The 25,486-nt window shown below is 34.5% G+C and overlaps 1 protein-coding gene across 10 annotated transcripts in view; it reads left to right on the plus strand.

Moving 5' to 3' along the window:
• Nucleotides 1-25,486, plus strand: part of MARK1 (microtubule affinity regulating kinase 1) — a 149,804-nt gene that overhangs the window by 96,752 nt on the left and 27,566 nt on the right. For 5 of the 10 annotated variants that reach the window (XM_074222706.1, XM_074222707.1, XM_074222704.1 and 2 more), the window contains 7 exons: nt 2,597-2,653; nt 7,116-7,352; nt 7,485-7,604; nt 16,553-16,652; nt 18,378-18,490; nt 20,096-20,270; nt 23,499-23,689. In XM_074222706.1, coding sequence (XP_074078807.1) covers nt 2,597-2,653; nt 7,116-7,352; nt 7,485-7,604; nt 16,553-16,652; nt 18,378-18,490; nt 20,096-20,270; nt 23,499-23,689 — 993 coding nt within the window. Of the gene's footprint in view, nt 1-2,596; nt 2,654-7,115; nt 7,353-7,484; nt 7,605-8,530; nt 16,653-18,377; nt 18,491-20,095; nt 20,271-23,498; nt 23,690-25,486 lie in introns of those variants that run through there. The other 5 variants (XM_074222705.1, XM_074222708.1, XR_012475729.1 and 2 more) reach the window with 4 other exon arrangements.

The raw sequence follows: 25,486 nt of genomic DNA on the forward strand, positions 1-25,486 counted from the left end.
AAGGTATCTTCTGACTCCCAATCTTGTGATACTGTAAAATTCCAATCCTGAATCAAATTTATTAGATTAGATGGTCATCCTAATTGATAGTCCTGTTGCAGTGTTCTAGATGACCGTGTCAGAGACTACAAGGACAAAGGATTATTTTTAAGGACAGTAGCAGTAAAGTCTACACTGAAACTCCATAGTTTCCTTTTTGCTTAGAGTTCTGCAGTGTGGCAGCACAACTAGTGAAACTAAATGGTCATAAATAGATTATTACAACCACTCAGAGTCAGGTAGAATAATTTCCTTTAGAAACCTCATACATCAGGAGTGCCTTGGCAGGTTATTAGGTATATCTCCCTGGGATCTGTCAAGCACCCACTATATTGATCTATCAGATGGCATGGTAGTATCCTCAGTGACCCCAGAAATAGCAGTCATTTTAGTGCAAGAGATAACTGAGAATCAAATGTGAAATTCGTGACTCTTAGTTTTTTACAGAAACAATCTCCCAGTAAAACTGCATACTGTTGGTGCTAGATTATCAAATTTAGTTGCATCATTATGATTATATAAATTGATAAAGATCTTGTTCAAATTACAAAATAGTGTCAAAATGGGATTTTGTTAGCTTAGATGGGACATTATATAGGAGTCCTTTATCATCATTATTATTACTATTTATTAATATTATTATTTCTCAAGCTGATAGTGCCTTCCTTCTGTGAACACTGTATGTATCTTGTCTGTACTTATACATGTTGTCTTCCCCAATAGAATGCAAGCTTCTTGAGGGCAGGTACTGTTTTTTTGTTTTTGATTTTGATTTTTTTTTGCATCTGTAGCACTTAGTTCCCTTAGTACAGAGTAAGGGCTTAATAAATGCTTGTTGATTGATTGTTAGTATTTCAATAAAGTGAATCGTTACTTTAGTGACTAGCATACATATAGACAGTGAAAATTGTGTGACAATGTTATAACACATACCTGAAAAAATAAATATTTAAAATTTGCTTCTAGCCATGTTAAGAATGACACAGACTGATAAGGGCACATATTTCTACATTTCTTCATCCTATCTATTTTTCCATTTAGTATCTAGAGCTTCTTCCTTAACTTTACCATATAAATTTGGCATGATTGCAGGATCTAGTAATAACTTTTACACATGCCTCTAGTATCCATACCTCAGAAATAGTCTGTTTACAAATAACATTCTAAAAATACACTTTATAATACTTAAAAACTGGGTGCAGTTATGCTTTTTTTGTTATTTTTTGTACTCCATACAGCAATCACAATAATTGTATGAAACGTTATGAATACCAATAAATACTCCTGTAAATACAAGTTTCTAGTTGCATCATGTGACTTGTTTAAAGTGCATTATACATTTAAACAACTAAAAAACCCACAAATTTATGATGTTAAATTTTTCATACTGGTAATCATTAATATAAAATTCTCTCTATATATGTTAGCTTCATTTCATTACACAAAGTAACACCCATATTAGCTTTTGAAGCATCCACCAAAGACTAGTTCATTCATTTGATAGGTGAGGAAACTGAGATCTTGAGTGATTTAATAACTTTAATAATTAATTTAAATAAGTTATTCAGCCAAATAAATATATGAGTCATAATTTGAACCCAGGTTTTCTGCAAGTCTTGTGCTCCTTCCATTATTTCCACAATTTAATTACTTCGCAGTCTTTTCTGTGTTTCTATTTTACAAAATAAAAATGGTAGAATGTGTTATGCTTTATTCTTATTTGTATTTGTATTTGAATTCCTACTTAATATTTCCTCCTAATAGATGCAAATTGTCTTGCAGTTGTTGTTAAAATAAAGCTTAAAAACCTATATTACTTGCAAAATTTTAAAAAAAAATCTGTTACAGATTGGCATAATTACTGTTTTTTATAAGTATAAGAGCAAATATAGTAGTTAAATACTTTGCCCAAGTAAATTAGTGGCAGAGCTAAGATTAAATTTCATTTCTCCTTTCTGTTCAGTTAGACTAGCCACTGTGTTGACTGACAGTTTAAAACTGGGCCTTCTTGTTTATCCTTTACAATTTTTTTATGTGTATTAAAGGAACTATAACTCTAAAAGAAATCGTTTTAACAAGGCTAATTTATCTTTAACAAATTCTCTTAAACACATTTTTATAATGTTGGAATAAAGCTTTGCCTTTTGAATGTACTTACTGACTGAAAATGAGATGTACTAAAGATTGCACTGAAGTAATATGTAAAGATAGATCATCTGAACAAGAGCATGGGTTACATAATTTTGAAAATATAAAAAGAGAAATTACCCTTCATAAAAGTACTTAAATTCCATAAAGAAATTAAGAAGTATTTATTAATACATTAGCAAGAGAATTTTGAATATCTGCTTGACATCTTTAAAGAAGAATTTTCTTCTCATCAAAACTTAAAGCATTCTCATTTGTTAAAGGAAAACCATAGTAGAAAAATTAAATATAACTTTGGAATTTGAATAGTTGATGGTTGAGATATATGTAAAATATGGGAAAGGGAAGAATTAAGAGAAAAAAAGTTTCTGTATAATGGTCTTGAATTTTTTATTAAAATGTTTTCCAGATTGTGTCTGCAGTACAATATTGTCATCAAAAGTGTATCGTACACCGTGATCTTAAAGTAAGTAGTTGGTTTTCTAACTCAACAAACTACAACTGATATCAAGAAAAAATGAATATTATTCATTAAGGTCAAGGATCCAAAAGCTAAATAAAATTTCAAGAATTTCTTTTAAATATTTTGTGAACTCTTAAATAAATAATTATGCTAGCATTTCGATTCAAATATTAGAATGAACTGCTTCAGGTAGTAGTGGTTTGGGTTTTCAAACTTAAGCTCTGTATGTGATTTCCAAAGTAGGGATTTTGTATTCCCTCTGATCCAAGACACAATTTCAAGAGGTACTCACAGCATCCTATTTTCAATACAGTACCTGATTAGAGGGCTAGTCTCTGACATAACCACCTATCAGTTTTGCCCATTATTGTTCAACTTTTGCTTATTCTTGGAACTGACCTTAAAGAAGTATTTTAACATGTAAAATCTTTACCAGATCATTTATCTTGTCAAGGGTAGGAGTGGGGAAAGGAAGGAGGGAGTTTTTAACAATTTATGAAAAAGTCATTTAGAGTAAGAATCTCTGTTTTAGAGCTTAGAGTTTATAAAGCTTTTTATTCATATTAATTGTCTAGGCAGTAGCTGATAGGACTTGAATAAGGGGAATGCTTGTATGAGTAGAGAGAAGGGTTTGAGCATAAGAGATGATAGGAAAATAGAATCATCACGACTGGGAAAATAATTGATTATGTGGAAATGAGAGAATGAGGAGTCACAGTTGAGGCTGAGGTTGAAAACCCAGGTGACTATAAGAATGGTGGCATCCTTGGCAGAGATAAGGAAGTTTGGAAAAGGGTGAAAGATAATCTACGAAATCTGTGATAGAAGATCATAACCCATAAAAATCTATTCATCCTGTTCAGTTTACTTTAACACATGAAAATGGAAAGGGAGATGATGGGTAGGAACCCTACTCATTGGTGTCAGGAGCCCAGATATCCCTGAGGTTGCCTGCTATAAACCCAAAGTAATGGCTCCCTGGGCACAGAAGGAAATTCTACTTATGTAGCTTCTTGTATTGGTCTGATGCCTGGGTCAGGGTGAGTTTATAATCTCTCTCAGGAGCCCTATATTAGGAGGAAAAATAGGAGATGATAAAAGGTGTCATAGCCATAGAAGGTCAGTGGTCTGATTGAGCAGTTGGGAAGATTGAACAGTAATGGATAAGGCGGGAAAGGAGTGTGGTTATGTCAGAGACTAACCCTACCATTAACAATTTCATTGAATATGAGATGCTGTGGGTTACCCTTTGAAGTTCTGTCATAACTCACTTAGAGTATGGAACCCCCTTTTTGGGAGATCATTACTACAGCTTACCTTTGAAAACACACTAGTGCCTGAGGCAGTTCATTCCAGTCTTTGACAAGTATAATTATTTTGTTTGTTTGCTGAGGCAATGAGGACCCTTGCCTAGGGTCTCACAGCTACTAAGTGTAGTGTCTGGGGTCATACTTGAACTCAGGAATTCAAATTTGAAGCTCCAGGGCTGGCACTCTATCCACTTTACTACCCAGCTGCCCCCAGTATAACTAAAAGCTTTTCTTCCCATTAGGTTAAAATTAAACTATGCTTCTATACTTGCCCAAGGCAACAAAACTCTGATTGTATTGATGAATGATTAAAGACAATTACATAAAATAAAATTTCCTCTTGTCAAGTGTACATAATTAGAATTGTGGAATCAACACTGGACTTGAAGTCTAGAGACCCTGAATACTTAAAGTGATGACACTAGCAATGTGACAGTGACTTCTGAACCTTGTTTTCCCATTTGTAAAATTGGAAAGATAACACATTGTAATATCAACTTCACTGGGTTGTTCTAGAGAAAAAACTTTATAAACTATAAAAAAATAGATGAGAGCTTTTATTAGCTAGTTTAATGTTTTCATTTTAAAGTGTTAAAAACTGATAAAAGTAAGAGGATTTGCCCAAGATCACATACCAGTAAGAATGATAGCATTGGAACTAGTCACCCTAGTCTTTCCATTATACCATGTCCCATAAGTTGCCTTCTATTGAATCTGTTTTCAGTGGCATTGAGTGATTATGTTAATTACTTGAGATAGTTTTCTAATGTTGAATACTCATTACATTTAAATGAGGTTTCAGAAAGAAAATTTTAACCAAGGGAAACCAGTGGGTTGTAATTATGTTGAAAAAAAATATTTGAAATATATTTTCTTTAGTTTTTCATTGTTGTTCCTCATTTGGGTATAACAAGTAAATAAAATGTATTTCTTTATTGGTTTCTAAGTAATACTCATTTTTATTTCTTTGGATGCTAATGGTTCATGACTTGTAAACAAACAGCAACAAATGTAGATTATTGATAATTAAATGATAGACCATTAATTCCAGAAAATGTTTGGCTATCATTAATTTCCTGAGAAAAATTTGACCTGTTCTATTTTAATTCAAGGCTCAATCTGTATATTTTCACTATTCTGGCTATAATAGTAGACAAGTTCTATCCATTTCCTAATATATCAGCATAGGACTTCAGTTATTCTGTGCAGATCGTTAGGTCACATGGTGGTGCAAACTGAAATCCATAATCAAGAAGGAACTCTAAATAATGACTGGAAATCAAGAATGGCATTAAGAAATTTTTTTAAGTGGTTTGATCATATGGCAAGAATGAAGTTTAACTAATGAACAACCTATGAATAATGATTTTTGTCCTTTATTTTTGAAGAAGACCATGACATTGGGGAGGTGATCCCATGACATTCATTTGAATTGGATTTGAGTGAGGGAGGTGCTGTACTAAGTCAACAGCCTCACTTTCTCCTTCAGGGCCTTCTGGGTCCAGTGGCCAGATATGAATCAGGATGACTGGAGATGGCCCTGGATGTGAGGCAGTCAAGGTTCAGTGACTTGCCTAAGGTTACACAGCTAGGAAGTGTCTGAGATTGGATTTGAACTCAGATCCTCCTGACTTCTGGGCCACTGCTCTATCTGCTAGCACCACCTAGCTGCCCCATTGGGATAAGAGAAAGGACAGACTCCAAACATACTGAATATCACATGGGAAGAACATAAATATATTGTGGAAGGAATTTCCCTATTGTTGAGACCATAAATCCATTTGAGTATTTAAGTTGAATTTATTTTCTCAGAAATGCATACTTTCCTACAAATATTAAAATGATTTTTAGTTCCCTGTAACACAGCATTAAAAATGTAATAACTCATCCTTTTAAAAAATCCTTCTTAATATTTTGGGGATCTGAATCACATTTATTTTCCTTTAGCAGAACTTTGGAAAAAATATATATTTTATATAATTTTAATAGTTAACCAATTTTTGATGTGTCAGTTACTTAATGGCAGAAATTTCTCAATCATGTTTATTAAGTTATCTTTTTTTAAAAAATGGGAAGGAAAGGTTTATTACTGCAGTTTATTACTGCTTTGTAATTCTTGTTATTTTATTTTTGTTGAATACTGTATATTTTTATTAATAAATACTACCCAAACTGGTTGACTTAAATTTAGATTTTTCTGCCTTTTTACTTGATGTGCATGCAACTAAGCATGCAAACAACTAAGTTTTGGGGTAAACAATGCAGTAAGTAGCACAGTGAACAGAGTGCAAGCCCTGGAGTCAGGAAGTCCTGAAGTGAAATTCACTCTTAGACACTTACAAGCTGTGTGACCCTGAGCAAGTCACTTAACTTCTGTGTGCCTCAGTTTCCTCATCTGTAAACTGGGTTTAATAATAGCAAAGAGCTTGGCTTATGGAAAGTACCATATCAGTGTTAGCTGTCCTTGTTCCCTCAGGTTTCTCATCTGTTGACTGAGGGAATTGTCTAGTCCTCTATCTGTCTGTCTGTCTATTTATCTATCATCTATCTATCCATCCATCCATCCATCCATCCATCCATCCATCCATCCATGTATCATCTGTCCATCTACCAGATAGACTCATGGGATAAATCTGACATCAGGTCCAGCTCCTAACCTCTTTCAGCCTTAATTTCTTAAGCTATAAAATGTGAATCAAACCTATAGTATTTACAGTGTCAGAGGAATGAAGATCAGGTGAGGTCATATACATAAAGCATTTTGAAAATAAATCATTATATGTTCTTATTACTATTGTAAATATGAAAGGGTTATGGTCAGATTTAAGTGAAAATTATTTACAAGAGTAATTTTACATTATAAATATAACTTTACATTTTAAAATCAAGTTTGTTAGCACTAAACTGAATAAGAATATACTGAAAGATAAGATGGTATTTCTAAACCTTTGAGATGGTATTTGTTAGGATTAAATTGGATAATTATAGGAAGTTAAGATGACTTCCAAGATATTGAGATGGTATTTAGTAAATGAGAAGGATAAAAGGAAACTTTTTTTTATTAAATGAAGCATGATTTTAATTAGGCAAAATGTGTCTTTATATATTAACTTTCCTTTGCAAATCATTTTCTTTTTTTAACATTTTCCTCCTAGGCAGAGAACCTCCTTCTTGACGGTGATATGAACATTAAAATTGCTGACTTTGGTTTTAGTAATGAATTTACAATTGGAAATAAATTAGACACATTTTGTGGAAGTCCTCCCTATGCAGCTCCTGAACTTTTCCAAGGAAAAAAATATGATGGCCCTGAAGTAGATGTATGGAGTCTTGGTGTCATTTTGTATACATTAGTCAGTGGATCTTTGCCATTTGATGGTCAAAATCTAAAGGTAATGGTTTAAATTCAGGATAGGTTTGTACTTGAAAGCTTTATAGCTTCAATAGTTAGCTACAGTTACATTTGCATATATATGTATATGTATCTCCACACATATATAAACTTTTTTTTTTTCCTGTAAAAGGAACTGCGGGAACGAGTCTTAAGAGGAAAGTATCGTATTCCATTCTATATGTCTACCGACTGTGAAAATCTTCTGAAAAAATTATTAGTACTGAATCCTATAAAAAGAGGCAGCTTGGAAGTAAGTCATTTATGAAAACAAACTTAAGAGTGTCACTAAACATTCCAGTGATGGAAATGATTTCCTAGAACTTTTACAGCAATCTATACTTCTTAGGAAAATTGGAAGTTTTGTAATGCATTGAGCTACAAGAAATTCTATTTAATAATGTGAATTATATGATTTATTCTTTGTCTAATGAGGGCTTTCTGGAAAGAAACTTTTTTCTTATTTACTCTATTAGTTATTGATTATTGTACTTTAAGACATTATGAAAGTAGGAATACAGTTGATTTTTCCTCAGAGTTGTAAAGGATCCTCATTGAAAAAATTCAGTAGTTAACTAGAAAAGGTAACATTTGAACATGACAAATACTCAGTAATTGTTTAATGAATTAAATTGTCACAGATTAAAATCTAATGTGGAGATAATTCCTTTTGAAATGAATAACTCAAAATTATATAGCACTTTAAGGTTTACAAAAAGCTTTTGTCACAGAAAAACTGTGAGATAGGTAGTACAAGTGACATCAGCCAATTAAAAATTTTAGTTAAAATATTCTCTTGAGCTAGTATAGAAAAATTTAGAGGTTTTTTAACTGAGTACTTAATATACAGTATCATACACTCTAAAATTTAGTAAATATGGCTTATTTATTTTGGTAAAATCTATTGTATAACTATATTAGAAGCCATTTGTGACAAAAATATTGGTCTTGAAAATATCTAATGCTCTTATCATTTTTTCTTTTGCTATGCATTTAGGAAAAGATTATTCCTTGAGTGTTATGCCCCTCTATTTTTAGAAATGTTACAGCATGTACTGAAATTATTTCAACAATCCAGCATGTATTGTGCAATAGTGACATTTTTGTTTCATTTGTCTGCCTTAATAGAAGAGGTAGAAAATTCAGAAAATTAACTTCATTTAAACTGTACTTTTTTAGTGTAGCAATTGGGCTTTCTGACACGGATTCCATGCTGGTTAGGAAGCATCCTAATAGTGAGCCATCCCTGTGTACAGAGCTCTCAGGTTAGTTTGGGCTTTGTAATTTTTTTTCCACAAGTATTTTTCACTAAAGGATAACGTGTTTGGTGGAAGTCAAGAGATGGTGAAAATTAAGTGATGGTAAATTTATTTCTATTGGGAATGGTACTGAACTATTTATATCTTTGAGCCAACATTAGATATATTTTTCTGAGACTTTTACTTGAATGTGTTTTCTTCCTTCTGCTTTATGGTTTTGTTTGTGTTCCCCCCCCCACCCCCCCATGAAATAGATAATGCAGAAAACTTCTAAAACTGAAAACTTCTATCGTGTGAAAAAATCCAGCTTTGTTAAAAAAAAAATTTAATGAATTTAATTGTTCCAATTAATGTATAACATTTTGTTTATTTAGTTTGAACCTGTGATTTCATTGGGGATTCCCAATATGAAAACTCTTCATTGATGCAAATCGGCAACTTTATAAACTTAGAGTTACCTGGAGCATCAACAGTAAATTGCCCCCAAGTCAAACATCTTTTAGAGATTAGACTTGAATCCTAGTCTTCCAGAATATTAGGTCAGTTACCAGCACTGGCTCTTTTGCTTTAGACTATTAACATCCTGCTTAATTGCAAAATTTAATATCAACACAAAAACTTTTGATCCTCATGATCTTCTTGGCTCTCCCTATTCATCCCCAGTCCTTTCTTTATAGGAACCTCCTTTTCCTGAGATTTGCCTAGCAAGTGATTACTGTCTTGGGGTAATAACTAAGGGATAATCTAATGAGCAGATTAGAAAGAATGTATGGATTTAGGGATAGGTGTCATTTAAATTGCTTTCGGTCATTCACAAAATTTACTTAAGTGATTTAAATTCATAAAAGTTAAATTCAAAAGTTAACTTCTGTCCTCAGCTTTAAACATTTCATTCAATCTGAGTTAGTTTGAAAAATCAAATTGTTGCTGTTGGTTCCTCCTAGTTTGTCCAGTCTGAATCTCTGACAACAATCTATATCAAAGAGGCCACAATAGAAGTATTATTGTGATTGCTTCTACCATTTTGTAGAAATTTATTTTACAATTCCCAGAAATAGCTATTCAAGGAAAAAGAACATTTAGAATTATGTTTAAACAGAACCTCAGGAAATTGCCTTTGATATATATCAGGTACTCATATTTTTAGTTAAGTTTATTATTTCTCACCTTCCTCTTCCATGGTATTTTGCAAAACTACAAATGAAGAACCAATAAGTTATGAATTGAAATGACCTTCTTACTTAACTTTCATGATTTCTTCTTCTTTCTCTCTGAAATTTGCTCAAATTTAAAACTGTCTTGATGACTTAACTAATCATTAGGATTTTATCCCATATATATAAGCACTAATAGTCATTCAATCATGTTAAAATTTATTTAAATTCATTAACTATTTATTAACTATCATCCTTTGGAATACATATAAATTTATGTAACTTTATTAATTGCCATCCCTTCCTTCCTCCCCTTTGGAGGCATAGTGAAAGTAAAATGAATGAAATCAATGTTCAGTTTTACTGACCACATAAATTGTTTCAGTATCTAGACAAATAGTCAAATGATGTTTTTTTTCCATATTGATATAAATGGATGTGTGTATTCATACACACATATACATTCTCTTTGACCTCAGAAGCTATTTCCGCACTTAACTTTCAATATGAATTTGCATGATTATCTAAGAAATGACAATGCTTCAAACCAAATGTGAAACTACACTACCCTACAAATGTTTTACTTGGGAGGAAGAAATTTCATAACCAGAATGAACTGTATCACTTCTCAAATCACCAACTTGAAAGCTTTTTTCCACTTTCTCTTCTCGCTAATGCATTCTCCTTCTCTGTTTCTTCTCTCCCCTAATTTAGGAAAATGATTGTAAGGTGATTTATTCTGAAGTAAAAATAAATTAAGAAAGTAATTTGATGTTACAGTTGAAAGAAAACTTAGGCATCAGCTAGTCTAACCCTCTCTTTTTACAGATAAGAGGCCAATAAAATTAAGTGGCTTTCTTTTAAAGGTTTTTTTTTTTGTTTGTTTGTTTTGTTTTTTTGCAGCTTCTAGGCTAGGGCAGTGTATCTATAACACACTTAGGTATTGATGGCAGATTATAATAATAAGTTGAATTTATATAGGCTTTAAGGTTTGTTATACATCATTGTAGTTCTCCCTAAAATCCCTATTCATACCTCTTTCAGAGAGTCATCCCATATAACAAGTAGTTTTTTTTAAAGGGGGGGGGAATAGGAATAATTGATTGATGTGTTGGAAAAAGTCCAAAAATATATGCATTGTGTAGCATCTGTGGACCTCCTACCTCTATGAAAGATTGGGTTGGGTGTGTCCTCTCATCTTTATTTAAATCATTTTCTATCTTTGTAATTTTTTATATTCACTTTTGATTTTTTATGTGACATTGTTCTTTCCATTTGCATTGTTAAAATCTCTCTATCTTGTTTTCTTGACTCTGCTTACTTCACGTGGCATCGGTTCCTATAGATCTTTTCATGCTTCTTTGTATATGACATACATGATTTCTTACAGCACAATAGAATTTCATTACACTCTTCTGTTATAATTTGTTTAGCCATTCTTCAATTGATGGACATCTGCTTTATTTCCAGTTCTTTGCTATAACAAAAAGTTTTGCTATAAATATTTGGAACATATGGGACTTTTTTTCTTATTGATGGCTTCTTAGGGTTTAAGCCATGTAATGGAGTCTCTGGCTGAAAAGAGTGATGACATTTTAGTCATTTTATTTACATAATTCCAAATTACTTTCCAAAATGTTTGTACCTTCAGTTTCACCAACAAAGTAGTAAAGTACCTGTCATTCTGCAACCCTTCCAATATTAACTAGTGCCACTTTTTGTCTTCTTTGTCAAATTGCAGGGTGGAAATTGAAACTTCAGGATCTTGTTTGATTTCCATTTTCTTTACTATTAGTGATTTGGAGCATTCTTTCATCTGGTTGTAAATAGTTTGCTAGTCTACTTTTGAGAAATGTTTGTTCATATCCTTTGTCCATTTATCTATTGGAAAATGGCTATAAGTCTTACATATATTTGTATAAAGGGCTTTTTTTTTCATTTCATTTGATCTTTACAATAAACCTGTGAGAGATAATATCCATTTTGCATGGGAGGAAACTTGAGCTGAAAAGTTAAGCTAATTGTCCAGTTCACACAGCTAGTCTGAACTAGCTTAGTACATAAAGGAGGATTTTTAACTCAGATCTTTCTGACTCCAAGTCTAGCACAAAGTGAGAACTCATTAGAAGAAGTTTTCCAGATTCCTATTATGACTTTTCATATAAGCTAAAAATATTTTAAAATAATATTTCTGTCTGAAAACCCTTGACGTTTTACCTCTTTCATGAATGTAGAACTTAAATTTAATGTGTATATTGCCTTGGGATAATTAAAATGATTCCTTATAAATATATAACATTATTTTGTTAGTGTTGTTTTCATATTGGCAATAATTTTATTTCAATTCTTTTGACAGTGATAGTTTGTATGATCATTTCTTTCATAAAATTTGAATCCTGTTTTTGTCAGTATTCCTAGTGGAATCATCTAGCCGTGCATAATTTAATTTGCTTCTCCCTACCTGAACCTTATGCCATCCAACCCGAGGATCAGTGAGTATTCTTTTGTTCTAACTCCCCAGTGTCTCCCAAGGCTGACCCTGATGGCCAGAACAGTAGATCTGTCCAAACAAGGAAGGTTATATATTTCAGTAATTTTTGTCAATCATTCATTTCAATCTCTTTTATTTTTCTTGCTTTCTTTAACTTATTTTCAAATGTTATAACTGGATTCAGGATTAGGAAGAAAAACTCTCAGTGCATACACATGTTTTCTTCCTTATAATCTCCCTATCTCAAACTAAAAAAAAGAGAGTCAAGGAAATTCACTTTTTATTCTGCTTAGAAGTGACACCTGCTGTTGTTAGAGTAAGTTTCTGTGAATTGGAACCCTGTTCTTGGTATAGAATAGAGAACACCAAGAGTTAACTAAAAGGAATTGCTTACAGTTGACCTGTTGAGAACAAATGAAAGAATTTGATATCACTCCGGCTTTTCCCTCTATGCACCAGCTTCTCTCCTTACCCTTTCCTTTCTTCTCTGCTTTGGAATGATGTACCTGTCCTCCCAGAAGACAGACGATGAACTGCAACTGCAACAACTCTACCACCCTTGGAACAAAGATGCTAAATTCAAAAATGAACCTTGAGATATTAAAGTAAATATCACTTTTCATTCACTTTCAAATTTTTCCTTTTTTTCCTTTGGATCTAAAAAATGTCAGTCCTACTTAAATGTTTGGATATTTCTACTTGGGTATTACTAAATGAAGAAATACAGCATGTCCTGAACCAAAACTCACTTGTCATCCAGTCCACTACCTCAAATTATTCCTTCTTCAAATTCCTTGTTTCTCCCAATGATCCTATCAGTTTTTGAATTTGAAATTTTAGAGTCATCTTTGATTCTAGTTTCTTCTTCCTTCTTCATTCCTTATCCCAGCTACCTGACTTAGGCATCTCCCTTTTGCTTCTCAAATGCTGCATTTGTTCTCCCAGAGGATCTCATTACTCCTGTTCTCCTCATTCTAGTATTTTGTACATATCTCTACCATATTAACCCTCATAAAATGCAATTTACTTCCCCTGTTTAAGGACCCAAAATGATGGGATCAAATCCAAGCTCCTTGGGCTTCACTGCTTTCTCTAGCCTTAATTTCTCTTACCAGTGAAACCCATTTCCTTCACAACTTTACAAAATCTTTTCTGAAAATTCACCCCAAAGGGATGTCTCTCTTCCTTAATCTCTTCTGCTCATATTTTTGCAAACTCTTCTTTCTATACTTTGTTTTATCATTTAAATATATTCTGTCCAACATTGGGTTAGGATCTTAGCTCTACCATTCCATTTTCTAGATGTGTGATCCTTGATGAAAGATCTCTCTGGCTCTTAAATTTCCTCATCTGTAAAATTAGAGTGAAATTATGTAACTTTTTACATGCCTTAAAACTCTAAATACCATGCATTTATGAACAGTATTATTTATGTAATAAAACCTACAATGTAACAGATTAAGCATTAAATGGATAGTCCCAAGTGTTGCACTAGTTCTCATGAAAAATAAAATGTCTAAAGGAAGTTCTCCATGTGTCATAGATTTTCTATGGAGGCTCTGTGGGAAAAATAGGAACCAAAGGAATACATAGCAGGAAAAGGTGTGGATAGGTTAGTGATGGGGAAAAAAGCCAAACTAATGAGGAGCTCACAGAGCCATTGAGAATGCACTGGACCATGCAAGAACATGGACTCTCGTTCTTCAGAGTTCTTGAATTTATTGGTGTAGTGGTTTCTTCACCCCTTCCCTCAGCAGATGGAAGGCCTTTATATATAGCAACAAGGAGGCCTTCCTGTGTATCAAGTCCATATAAGCAAAAAGAAGAGCAGCCCTTGCCCCAGGTGAGGCAGGAGGGTCCGCTGAGGAGGGAGGGGTGTACTAGCTGCGCCTTCGGGGCCTATCATCTAATGGGAATGTGGCTGGCACCAAAGGCTGTAGACAGAAGTGGAGCCAGGTGGTGAGGCGAATTTGGTCTTTGACAGCTGTTATACACATCATTGGGTCAGCCGCAAGTCTGACCAGACTGGTCCTGAGGCAACAGACATTTACCCCGTGGGCCCATAAGCAAAGCATTTCAATAAATTTGTCAAAATAGACATTGCTGAATGCTTTGAGAGTCTGAAGAACTACAGTTGCAGGAATGGAGGCATCTAGTTCAATATTTCATACTTCTTTCCTCCCTCCTGATAAAGCATATGTATGTTTAATGGTGGAGGAATGGACAGTCCTCACCAAAAGTCCTTTGCTTTTGGTAAAAGTAGAAAGTATATAATAACTTTTTATCAACCTCGAAATTATTTTCTTTTAATCACCAGCTGATGTGTCAGCTTCTTATGCCACTTACCACATTAGGGCACTGTTTACTTACATGACTATAATAGTAGTACCTTATTTTTAAGGTACCTTAAAGAACCCTCCTTCATTGTAATTGAATTTAAAGAGGGGTGTGTCTGGGGGGGGTCTGTAGTATACATTTTTTAAGCCCTAACATTTGACCATGGTGAGAGACATTGAAATCTCTATCCACAGAGCAATATAAAAATCACATTTTATCTTCAGAAAAACACTGATATTTATTTCTTGCTTCAGATTTCTTTTTTACACATGGATAAAGATTGGAAGGGGCAGGTAAAGGATAAGAAATACATCAGGGTGAACAGTTCATATCCTTCGAGGTATTTTGCCTCACCAGAGCACAAGTTAGCAGCTCTGTCCTTTATACTAAGCAGATAATTAGTCTTTCTTTTTTCTCTTTCCAGAAACATTTTTAATCCTTTTCTTCTAAGGACCATTCCTGATCTTTCCCATTATGTAGTGTATATTCCCTGAGCACTGGTTATTACCTGCTGACATTATAGTTTTTCACAATTAGAATTTGGAGAGCTTACCAACTGAGTTTTATGAATCAGACAAACAGTGAAATGAAATTACTTGCCTAGAGTGATAACAAATAAATAGAATCTACTGTCATTGTTATCTAAACAATAACGATAAAAAACAGTAAAAAAAAACCTTTAAATTTACACTGTATTAGAAAATATGCACGAATTACTTGCAAAATATAAATATCCTTATAATCTTCCTGATTACTTGGGAGATGGATATAATAACCCTTTGTAATAACTTAATGGAGAGCATCATAGTATATTCAGAGATCTTTATAATTAATGTGATAATGGAATTCAGAGTAGAACACTACTTTTGTAACCTAGTTGTCAAATTCATTAGGAAATGGGCAGAATATGTCCTCTTAGTGGATATTTGGGGTGGGGCAGCATTGGGGTTAAGTGACTTGTCCAATTTGAATTCAGATCCTCCTGACTCCAGGGCTGGTACTCTATCCACTGTGCCACCTAGCTGCCCCCTTAGATATTTTCAATCATAAAAATGAATTTTGTAAAGCATGATAGTTTAAAAAACTAATTGATAGAAGGTTAGAATATATAGTTTATGCATGAGAAACATTAGGAAGGAAGGAGAAAATACTCTAATTTATAATATAAATCAGATAATATGGAACATTCAAGAAATTTTTTCTTTAGACATTTTTATAATAAAGAGTTTCTGTCATATGTTTTCCTCTTTTTTCAGGTTTCTGTCCTGACTTTTACCCTATCTTGGTTTCCTAGTTAACTTCCCTTTGGTGCTCTCAAATCAAAACCCAGTTTTGTTCCTTGGCTTGTATTTGATACCATGGATCTATTCCTAACCCCTATTCTCTACTTTCCATATCTCATCCTGTTCCTATCCCTCTGCTTTGATACTGTTTCATTCTCTGCTGTGTTTAATGAATAATCCTAATTCTTTTCCCCATGATTTTTTCTTTTCTGTGCCCAATAAATTAATATTTTTTCATATATATACATATATACATACATACATACATACACACAACAAGTGGGGATATAAAAAAGGAATCAGTTTCTCAAGGACATTATCCCAGGTGTTTAAGACTATGGTTTTCATTTAGATATGTTTGTAAAACCTCTAAACAATAAACCTTTTGACTGTAGTTGATATTCAAAGATAACACATTATATATTCCTTTGTGCTTGACTTTGGAAGAAGAAAAGAGACAGAACCTTTTGGAATAAGAAGTGGACCTAGACAGTAATGGCAGCTCTCCTATGAAGTTCTATTACTCATCTCCATGAGATTAATTTTCTCCCTTGCTTGATATAAAACTCACATAACCTATGATTTAGTAACTGATACATTCATAATTCCAAAAGTAGTATTGAATAGGTGGAAGGATAGATTGATCAACAAGATATAATGTTGAGTTTATTTCCTAGCAAATAATGAAAGATCGATGGATGAATGTTGGTCATGAAGAAGAAGAACTAAAGCCATATACTGAGCCAGAACCAGATTTCAATGACACAAAGAGAATCGGTAAGTAGTACTTGTGGTCATGTTTCTAGAGTAGCAGTATGACTCCCATAATACAGTATCTGTCAAAATGGAGAAAACCTTAAAATCTGCACATCAGATATTTATTTACTGCCCTCAAGTTTGAAAAGTCCTTTACATCCTTTACATTTTACCCTTCTAACTAAGTTGCCTGTTATGTGAGTACCCAGACATTAGTATGCTCATTTAACAAGGCTTAAGAAGCTTTAGTGACTGTCTTTGTTAGCCACAATAAGGGTCAAAGGTGATGTCTGATTGTAGGTCTCCACTGTTATTTACACTCTACCACACTGCTTAGAAATACATCATAAATTGGTGATATTTATTATATAAGTATTTGAATTTTTCTATGAAAAATTTAGTTTAATTTAAAAGTCAAAATTTAATTTTTTAGTTGAGGTTAAAAAGTTACATTTTCCTTAAATATTTTAAGTTAATCTACAGTCTCTTCTTTGTATATAAATCTTCATAAAATCCAGACAGGACAGAAAGAAACTTTAAAACAATTTACTTACAATGTAAAGACATTTGCCATTTCTTCTGACTCTCCAACAGAGTAAGAAATAATTGAGGAATACTAGGGAAATATGGTATGTATATCAATAAAAATCTTAAAGGTATAATTTTTTTTTTATAAAGATTTTTATAAAGATGCTTTACATTGTTTCCATGGTATACATTGATCCAAATTGAATGTAATGAGAGAGACATCATATCCTTAAGGAAGAAACATAAAGTAAAAGAGATAGCAAGATCAGATAATAAGATATCAGTATTTTTTTCTAAATTAAAGGTAATAGTCCTTGATCTTTGTTCAAACTCCACAGTTCTTTCTCTTGATACAGATGGTATTCTCCATCGCAGATAGCCCGAAACTGTCCCTGATTGTTGCACTGATTGAAGGAAGGAGCAAGTCCATTAAGGTTGATCATCACCCCCATGTTGCTGTTAGGGTGTACAATGTTTTTCTAGTTCTGCTCATCTCGCTCAGCATCAGTTCATGCAAATCCTTAAAGGGATAAATTTAAAGAAAATTCTGAGTTGATGGTGCCTCTTAATTCTTTACCACATCATCAACAGAGGTTGCTGCAAGTATTCCCTTTCCCCCCTGCCTTTTTGTCTGCTCTCCTCTTTACTCTGCAGGTCCAAGATTCAGAAATTCCCCCTCTGTATGTTAGAAGAGTAAACTTAATACTCCTTTCTTTATTCTGGAGGCAGTGACTATTTCCTGTTGTACCATTGGAACATCTTACCTAAAAGTAGGGTGTAAACAGGGAAAGCATTATAGAATATTTTTCTACTAAATGGGAGAGATGCAGTGAAATTCAAACCCTTTAGAGAACTGAAATACTTCTTCCTCACTTCAGACTGTTCCTGGAGAACAAGGAGAAGTCAAAGTGTTCACTTTTGTCCATCATCATGAGTGTTGGAGGAACATGTGTGTTAAGTGTACCAGCTCAGGACTGGTAGGCAGTGATTAAATGGTCTTGAACCATGTGGATCATTTGAGTTTGGGTAATCAAGAGTTTCCAGTATATCTATGTGTGTGTGTATGTATGCACACACACACACACACTCTCTCTCTCTCTCTGTAAAATCAGGACTTAATTGTCACTTCTAGACTTTGTTGACATGCTCATTTTGTTTATTTTCAAACAATAACCTATCTACCAACTAATGTGATTTTCTGTATTTTCTTTTCTGTAGATGTCATGGTAACAATGGGTTTTTCAAGAGATGAAATAAATGTATCCTTAATAAATCATAAATATGATGAAGTTATGGCTACTTATCTACTTCTGGGCAGAAAACCACCTGAAGTAAGTATTTCTTTCTGACTTTTTAAGTAATGTAAATAATTGCAACTTAATGAATGTGACTAGTGTGTGTAGGAGTAAAAGTGTGAATAAATACCCCCCCAAAAAAAAAACCTATGTAGACAAAGTAGACTATAAAAGGATTATATGAGAAATTGCTCATCTCTATCATACCTGACTTGGGTATTTTTTTTTTAATATATGTAATGAATTCAACTTGTTGCTTTACAAAGCTGACCAGCTTGTGTTTTCTTCTGACCTTTCTTCTGTTCTCTTCAATAAGTTTTTCTTGTTCTGTTAACACTACTGTTAATTCTCCTCTCCCTCCTAATTAGCTTAATGAGGGAAAAAAGATAAAAGAAAAAATAATCCTTGTAATGAATAGTCAAGCGAAATATATCCACACATATATTGTGTCCAAAACTGTAACTTGATCTTCAAGTATTTCCTTGGTTACTGGAGAATTGTATCTTACTCACAGTTACAAACTGGAATGGATCAAAGGCTAAATAAACTTGAACCCATGTTTTCCTGGTTCCAAGGTCAGCCCTATTTCTACTTTACAATACTGCCACACTACTGTAATCTTTTTAATACCTAAAAATAACAACTTTATGGTATTTTAACAAAGAATTTAATTGATTCATGGCAAAATGATAAATTTGTGACCCAACTTCTTTCCTCTGGTTTATAGTTCTAATGAGGTTTGCATTAAATTTGTACTGGTCATTTTTCATAAAAAAAAAAAAAGCTATTGTAACAGTTCTTATGAGAGAAGACTTCAGAAGGGGTCATGAAGAGTCAGAAACAGTTGAAAAGACTGAACAAAAACAGGAACATGTATTAAGTGTTAAACCACAAACCTGGGGAAGGTGAAAGAGTAATTGAGAAACTGTTAAGTTTCAAGGAATACCATATTTCCTTCTCTTGAAGGGAAGGGCTAGGGGTAAAATTTTGACACCCTGAAAACTCTGGGAACCAGAAACCACTTGGCCAGCAAAGAATTTTTAATTGTGTTGACGTTTAGAGTAAAATCCTATAGAATAGCTTGTTAACCTGGGCTCTAATGACTCTAGCCAATCAGAAAGGCTTCTGAAGCCCATAACTGCAGCACACAGCAGAGATCCTTTGCAGGTGAACACTAGCTAAATCTGGATATTCCTATAGCTGCCAGAAACCCCAGAACCAGCTTGAACCAGCTTGGTATTTCTACAGATGTCTTCTCCCTTTACCCTCCAATTTCCACCTGAAAGCCTCTTGTCATGGTGTCATCTCACTCCTTTTCCATTCCCCTTTGAGCAGCTGAAAACTAAATTCATTCTCTCTCTCTCTCTCTCTCTCTCTCTCTCTCTCTCTCTCTCTCTCTCTCTCTTTCTCTCCGCTCCCTCCCTCCCTTCCTCCCCTTGAAAATTTTCTTGTGCAAGCTCTTTTCAGACAATAAACTTTTTGTCATTAGGGATCAGACAGTTCTACTTAGGGTCTGTCTTTTGGGGCCCAGGGTCTTTCCTTAATAAGCTTTAAAATATCAGATTAATAAAGCAAGTGTATATGTCACTTCTTTTAAGATCTTTTTCAAAAATCTCAGTCTTCTTTCTCTTATGCTTCTAGTTTGAAGGAAGTGAATCTTTGTCCAGTGGTAATTTGTGTCAGCGATCTCGCCCCAGCAGTGACCTAAACAACAGTTCTATGCAATCTCCTGCTCATCTGAAGGTCCAGAGGAGTATATCAGCAAATCAGAAACAGAGGCGTTTCAGTGACCATGGTGGGAAGCATTTTCAAACAAGTAATGTAATATACAAAGGCAGCAAGCAAGCATTAATCATTCAGGAAGCATTCACTAAGTGCTTACAATATGCCAGGGACTGTGGATACAAAGAAAAGCAAAGCACAGTCCTTGCCCTCAGGGAGTTCTTTCTAATGGGGGAGACACCATGCAAATAACTGAGTATGTATAGAAGATATACAGTGTAAGTTCTAAGAGAAACAGCCTGTAAACAACTATTTACAAAATATATATACATACTAAATTGGAGATAATTAAGAAAACCAAGAGAGAAGGAACCACCATAAAGGGGGCTTGGGAAAGGTTTTTGCTTAGCTGATATTTGAAAGAAACCAAGGATGCTAGGGTGCTTGAGAAGAAGAGGGAGAGATATTCAGCCATGGGGAGCTGGCAGGGAAAATATCCAGAGTCAAGAGATAGAATGTCTTGTCCTAGGATTGGCAAGGAGGTCAGTAACACTGGATGATAGAGTGCTTGGGGGGGCTGGGATATATACGATATTAAAAAGCTGGAAATGGAGGAAGGGGTCAGGTTATGGAGAGCCAAACAGGATTTAATATTTGATCTTGGAGATAACAGGGTTCCCCTGAAGTTGACTGACTAGGGATGTGACATGATACGATTTGTATTTTATGAAGAGTAGGGAGAGATTTGAGGCACCAATAGGTTACATCATCCAGGAAAGAGGTAGAGAGAGCCTTCACTATCATGGTTCAGTGTCAAAGGAGAAAAGAGAGCATATGGGGAGATGCCATCTCCTTGTGAGGTTATGAAGATAGAAATGACAGGATTGGGCATCTACGTGGGTATGGTGAGTGAGAGAATGAGAAGACAAGCTTGGTTGACTAGGAAGTTGTGGTAATCCCCACAGAAATAGGAAAGTTAGGAAGAGAAGGCTTTGAGAAGAAAGGTGAGTTCAGGCAGCTAGGTGGCGCAGTGGATAGAACACCGGCCCTGGAGTCAGGAGTACCTGAGTTCAAATCCAGCTTCAGACACTTAATAATTACATAGCTGTGTGGCTTTGGGCAAGCCACTTAACCCCATTGCCTAGCAAAAACTTAAAAAAAAAAAAAAGGTGAGTTCAATTTTGTGCTTAAGATGTCTAGGAAACATCTAATTTGATAAAGAGAATACTAGGAACATTTTTATTAGGCAATTGCAAGTTCTATATTTCTCACATTAAACTTAATATCAATATATTGTAAGTAATATAGAAAGTTTCAGCTAGATAAATATATATACACATATATTTCTATATATGGGAATTATCAACCTAGAGACGATCATTGAATCTGTGGGAGCTGTTGAGATCATGAAGGTAAATAATATTGAGGGAGAAGAGAAAAGGAACCGGGACAGAATTTTGGAGGACACATAGTGAAATTATCTGGTTGAATATCTAGCCAGTGAGACTAAGAAGAGGTCAGTCAGTTTGGAGTAGAACCAGACCAAAACAGTGTCATCAGAAATTAAAGATGAGGCAGCAGGGTGGCACAATGGATAGAGAACCAACCCTGGAGTCAGGAGTACCTGAGTTCAAATTGAACAAGTCACTTAATAATGACCTAGCTGTGTGGCCTTGGGCAAGCCACTTAATCCATTTGCCTTGTGAAAACCTAAAATACAGTAAAATAAAATAAGAAATTAAAGATAAAAAATTATCCAAGAAAAGGGAGTGGGTCCACGATGACAAAGTCTGCAGAAGGTCGAGAAGAATGAAGATTAAGAAAAGACTATTAGATGTGATAATCAAGAGATCATTGAGAGAGCATTGTCAGTTTAGTAATTATGACTTAGGATAGGGGAAGACATGAGTGTGCTTTTAGATAGCAGAGAAACAGCTTGCAGTCCAAGAAGGATTGATGATTAGTGAAAGAATGTAGATACTAGAGAAAGCAGTTTTTTTTTTTAAGAAAATAGTATAGATGGGATCACTTCTGAGTGCATAAGTGTTCACCATGGCAATGAGAGGGGGGCCTTTTCATGTAGGACAGAAATGAAGATAGTGAAGGAAGACATCTGAGTAATATGAGATGAGGGGAGAAGAGGAGACTCATCAAATGACATCAATTTTCCCAGTGATGTGTGAAGCAAAATCCTTAGCTTAGAGGGTTGTGGTAAGGGTCCATTTGAAGTCACATAATATAAGTTTGTAATGAATTTATTCAGCACACTTTTGTATTTTTCCTCTAGTTCTGTTCAACAGCATTGGAATAGAAACAAAGGCGGTAAATTGAGGGTAGTCATGATTTGGATTTGATGGAGTAATTGTGATGAGATATGGGGGCAAGAAGGTAGGATGGGAGTTAGAGTAATTCACCAAGAGCTCTATATAGGAAAGGGAGTTGAGTTTAGCTAGGGATGGGGTTAGGTTAAGGATGAGGATGAGAAATAAAAGTTAGTCATCAAAAGGCAGAGCAAAAGTTATTTTTAAGGCTCATTTTAGAGTTCCACTCGTGGGTAATAATAAGATCAAATATGTAACCATCTCTATAGCTGAAGTGTAATGATTGAATAAATCATGGGAATTGAGTGGATAGAGGAACTGGGAAGTTAAATCTCTAGTTAGAGACAGGAGGGGTTGGGATGAAGAGAAAGTCAAACACTGAACTCACTGAGGGTAGAAGGAAGAAAATACCTTGGAAGTGAGCAGATACCATCTACCAGAATCTTGATTGGATGATAAATTAATATTGATTGGAACCTCTAAGAAAGAGAGATTGATTATGCAATCATGGCAGATTAAGAGGTAGGAATGGAGAACAACTCCTCTACCACCATCTGTGAATTGAGAGTAAGTGAAAATGCAGCCAATATTAGAAAAGGTGATTAAGGATGCAGTAGCATCATGAGGGAGCCACATCTCAACGAGAGAATATGGAAGTTAAAAAAACCTTGAAATGAAAGCACATTTTTTTTCATTATGGAACAGGCATTCTTGAAAGCATATTTGAAAGGACAGGGTTTATTTCTTTCTTTTTAAAAATTGAAGATCCACTTGTGTTTTTGTGCCTTTTTGTTCCGCATCCCATTAAATTACTGATTTATAGTATCAGAAGTGGTAAATGCTTATTTTTTGCCAAGTTTTTTTTCAAAAAGGCACTCATATTTGTTTCAGATTTCAGCATAAAAAGTCACTTTTCTAAGGTCAAAGAAAATCAAGTTTAATTTATGAACAGGAAAAAAATGAATACTTTTGAGTTGATGATGCTATGTTTTATTTTACAGTTGGTCCATCAATTCCTGCCGCAGTGTCATACACCAAAAGGGCTCAGGCAAACAGTGCGGAAAGTGAGCAAAAAGAGGAATGGGACAAAGATGTATCTCATAAACTTGGCAGCACTGTAGTTGGATCCAAAGCAGAGATGACAGCAAGTCCTCTTGTAGGACCCGAAAGAAAAAAATCTTCTATGCCAAGTGTTCGTATAAATTATTGCATGTAGAAGTGTATTGTGATCATGGTTTAAAATTCAGAATATCTTTATTTTTTAAATAACAGAGTACATATGTATTTATTTGATCTCATTTATAAACTTTAGAAGTTATAGAAAGGATGACATTCTATAATCTAAGGAGCTTTCCAATCAATTCAACCAATAGAGATTTAAATTCTACTCCTTGGGGCAGCTAGGTGGTGCAGTGGATAGAGCACCAGCCCTGGAGTGAGGAGTACCTGAGTTTAAATCCGGTCTAAGACACTTAATAATTACCTAGCTGTGTGGCCTTGGGCAAGCCACTTAACCCCATTGCCTTTCAAAAAACCTAAAGAAAAGAATTCTACTCCTTGCAAGATACCGCAGAGGATATCTATGTGAGCAACATGTGGTTTTTACACTTAGGGAACTATTTAGTGAGAGACCTCATTTTTTTTTTTATTTTGTTTTGTTTGTTTTGAACAAACCTGTGACTTCATTGGCATAGGGCATTTACAATGAGGAAGCTTCCTCACCCAAGAAAGATCAAAACCTGCTTTGCAACTTAAAGTCTTAAGAGAATTGCCTGGGACACAGAATGGTTAGACAACTTGCTCAGGCTCACACAGCAAGTGAATATGTCAGAGGCAGGACCTGAGCCCAGGCCTCTTAAGGCCATCTCTGAATACACAATGTCATTTATGTACAAATATTAATACACAAAATAGTAAAAGTATCATATTGAATGTATAGAACAGGAAAGTGAAAAGAGAACTAGACTTTCTAAGGCAGCTTGGGCTTGTGTTTCAGCTCTGGCACATACTGACTTTGGTTTTTACTAACTGAAAGAACATGGGTGAGCAAATCATTAAAACTCATTTAACTTCAGTTTCCTTCTGGTGATAACACTTGCACTACCTATTTTACAGGACTGGTGTCAGAAAGTGCTTTATGAGACTTAAAGTGTTATATAAATAAAAGCTACCATTCTTATTATTACTTCAAAGTACTATGCGACTTGGAGAAGAAAGAGCACATTTTGTCACTAGATTAGAAGAAGTGTCATGAAGGAGGTAATCTTGAGATGAGCATTAATTGATAGGATTTCTACAGGCAGAGATTTTTTTTAATGCCTCGTATAGAGTGGACAGAAGATATGAGCATGACGAGCAAAGGTTAAGAACATGACAACTCAGGCAGAGTAGATACGTGGAAGGAGGAAGGCGGGTTGGACTATAGGATAGAATTAATTTGAATGTCTTGCTAAAAAGTTCAGACTTTTTTAGGAAACAGAAATCTTTCAAGGTTTTTGAGCAGATGAATGACATGATTATAGCTATACCATAAGAAAATTACTCTGGCAATGACATAGAGGATGGACTGGAAAAGAAAGTATCTGGAGAGGAGACTGAAGTCCAGTAAAGAGAATCTGAACTAAAGGAATGAAATAAAGGAAAAGGATGCCAGGCACATGAGAGACAGGAGTTGATGTGAGGGAAAAGTTTAAAAAGAAAACTGCCCCTAGGTTCTTAACATGGATTACAGAGAGAAAGTGGGGGTTGCTATTTAAAGGAAGGGAAAAACAGAATTTGGGGTCACTTCACAGGCTATCAAAGTTGGAAGGAGAGGCTGCCCAGCCCAGTTTGTGTATTCATTCAGCAGGTTTATCCATGCTGAATTTGAGGTATTGGGAGGATATACAGGCAAAGATATGTAATAGAAATGCAGGCCTGAGAGGAAAAAAGCTTAGATTATTAGACAGTTTTGAAAGGAGTCTGTGAGGAAAGATAGAAGAGACCCGAG

Source organism: Macrotis lagotis, chromosome 2 (assembly GCF_037893015.1).
Source record: "Macrotis lagotis isolate mMagLag1 chromosome 2, bilby.v1.9.chrom.fasta, whole genome shotgun sequence".
NCBI lineage: Eukaryota > Metazoa > Chordata > Mammalia > Peramelemorphia > Peramelidae > Macrotis > Macrotis lagotis.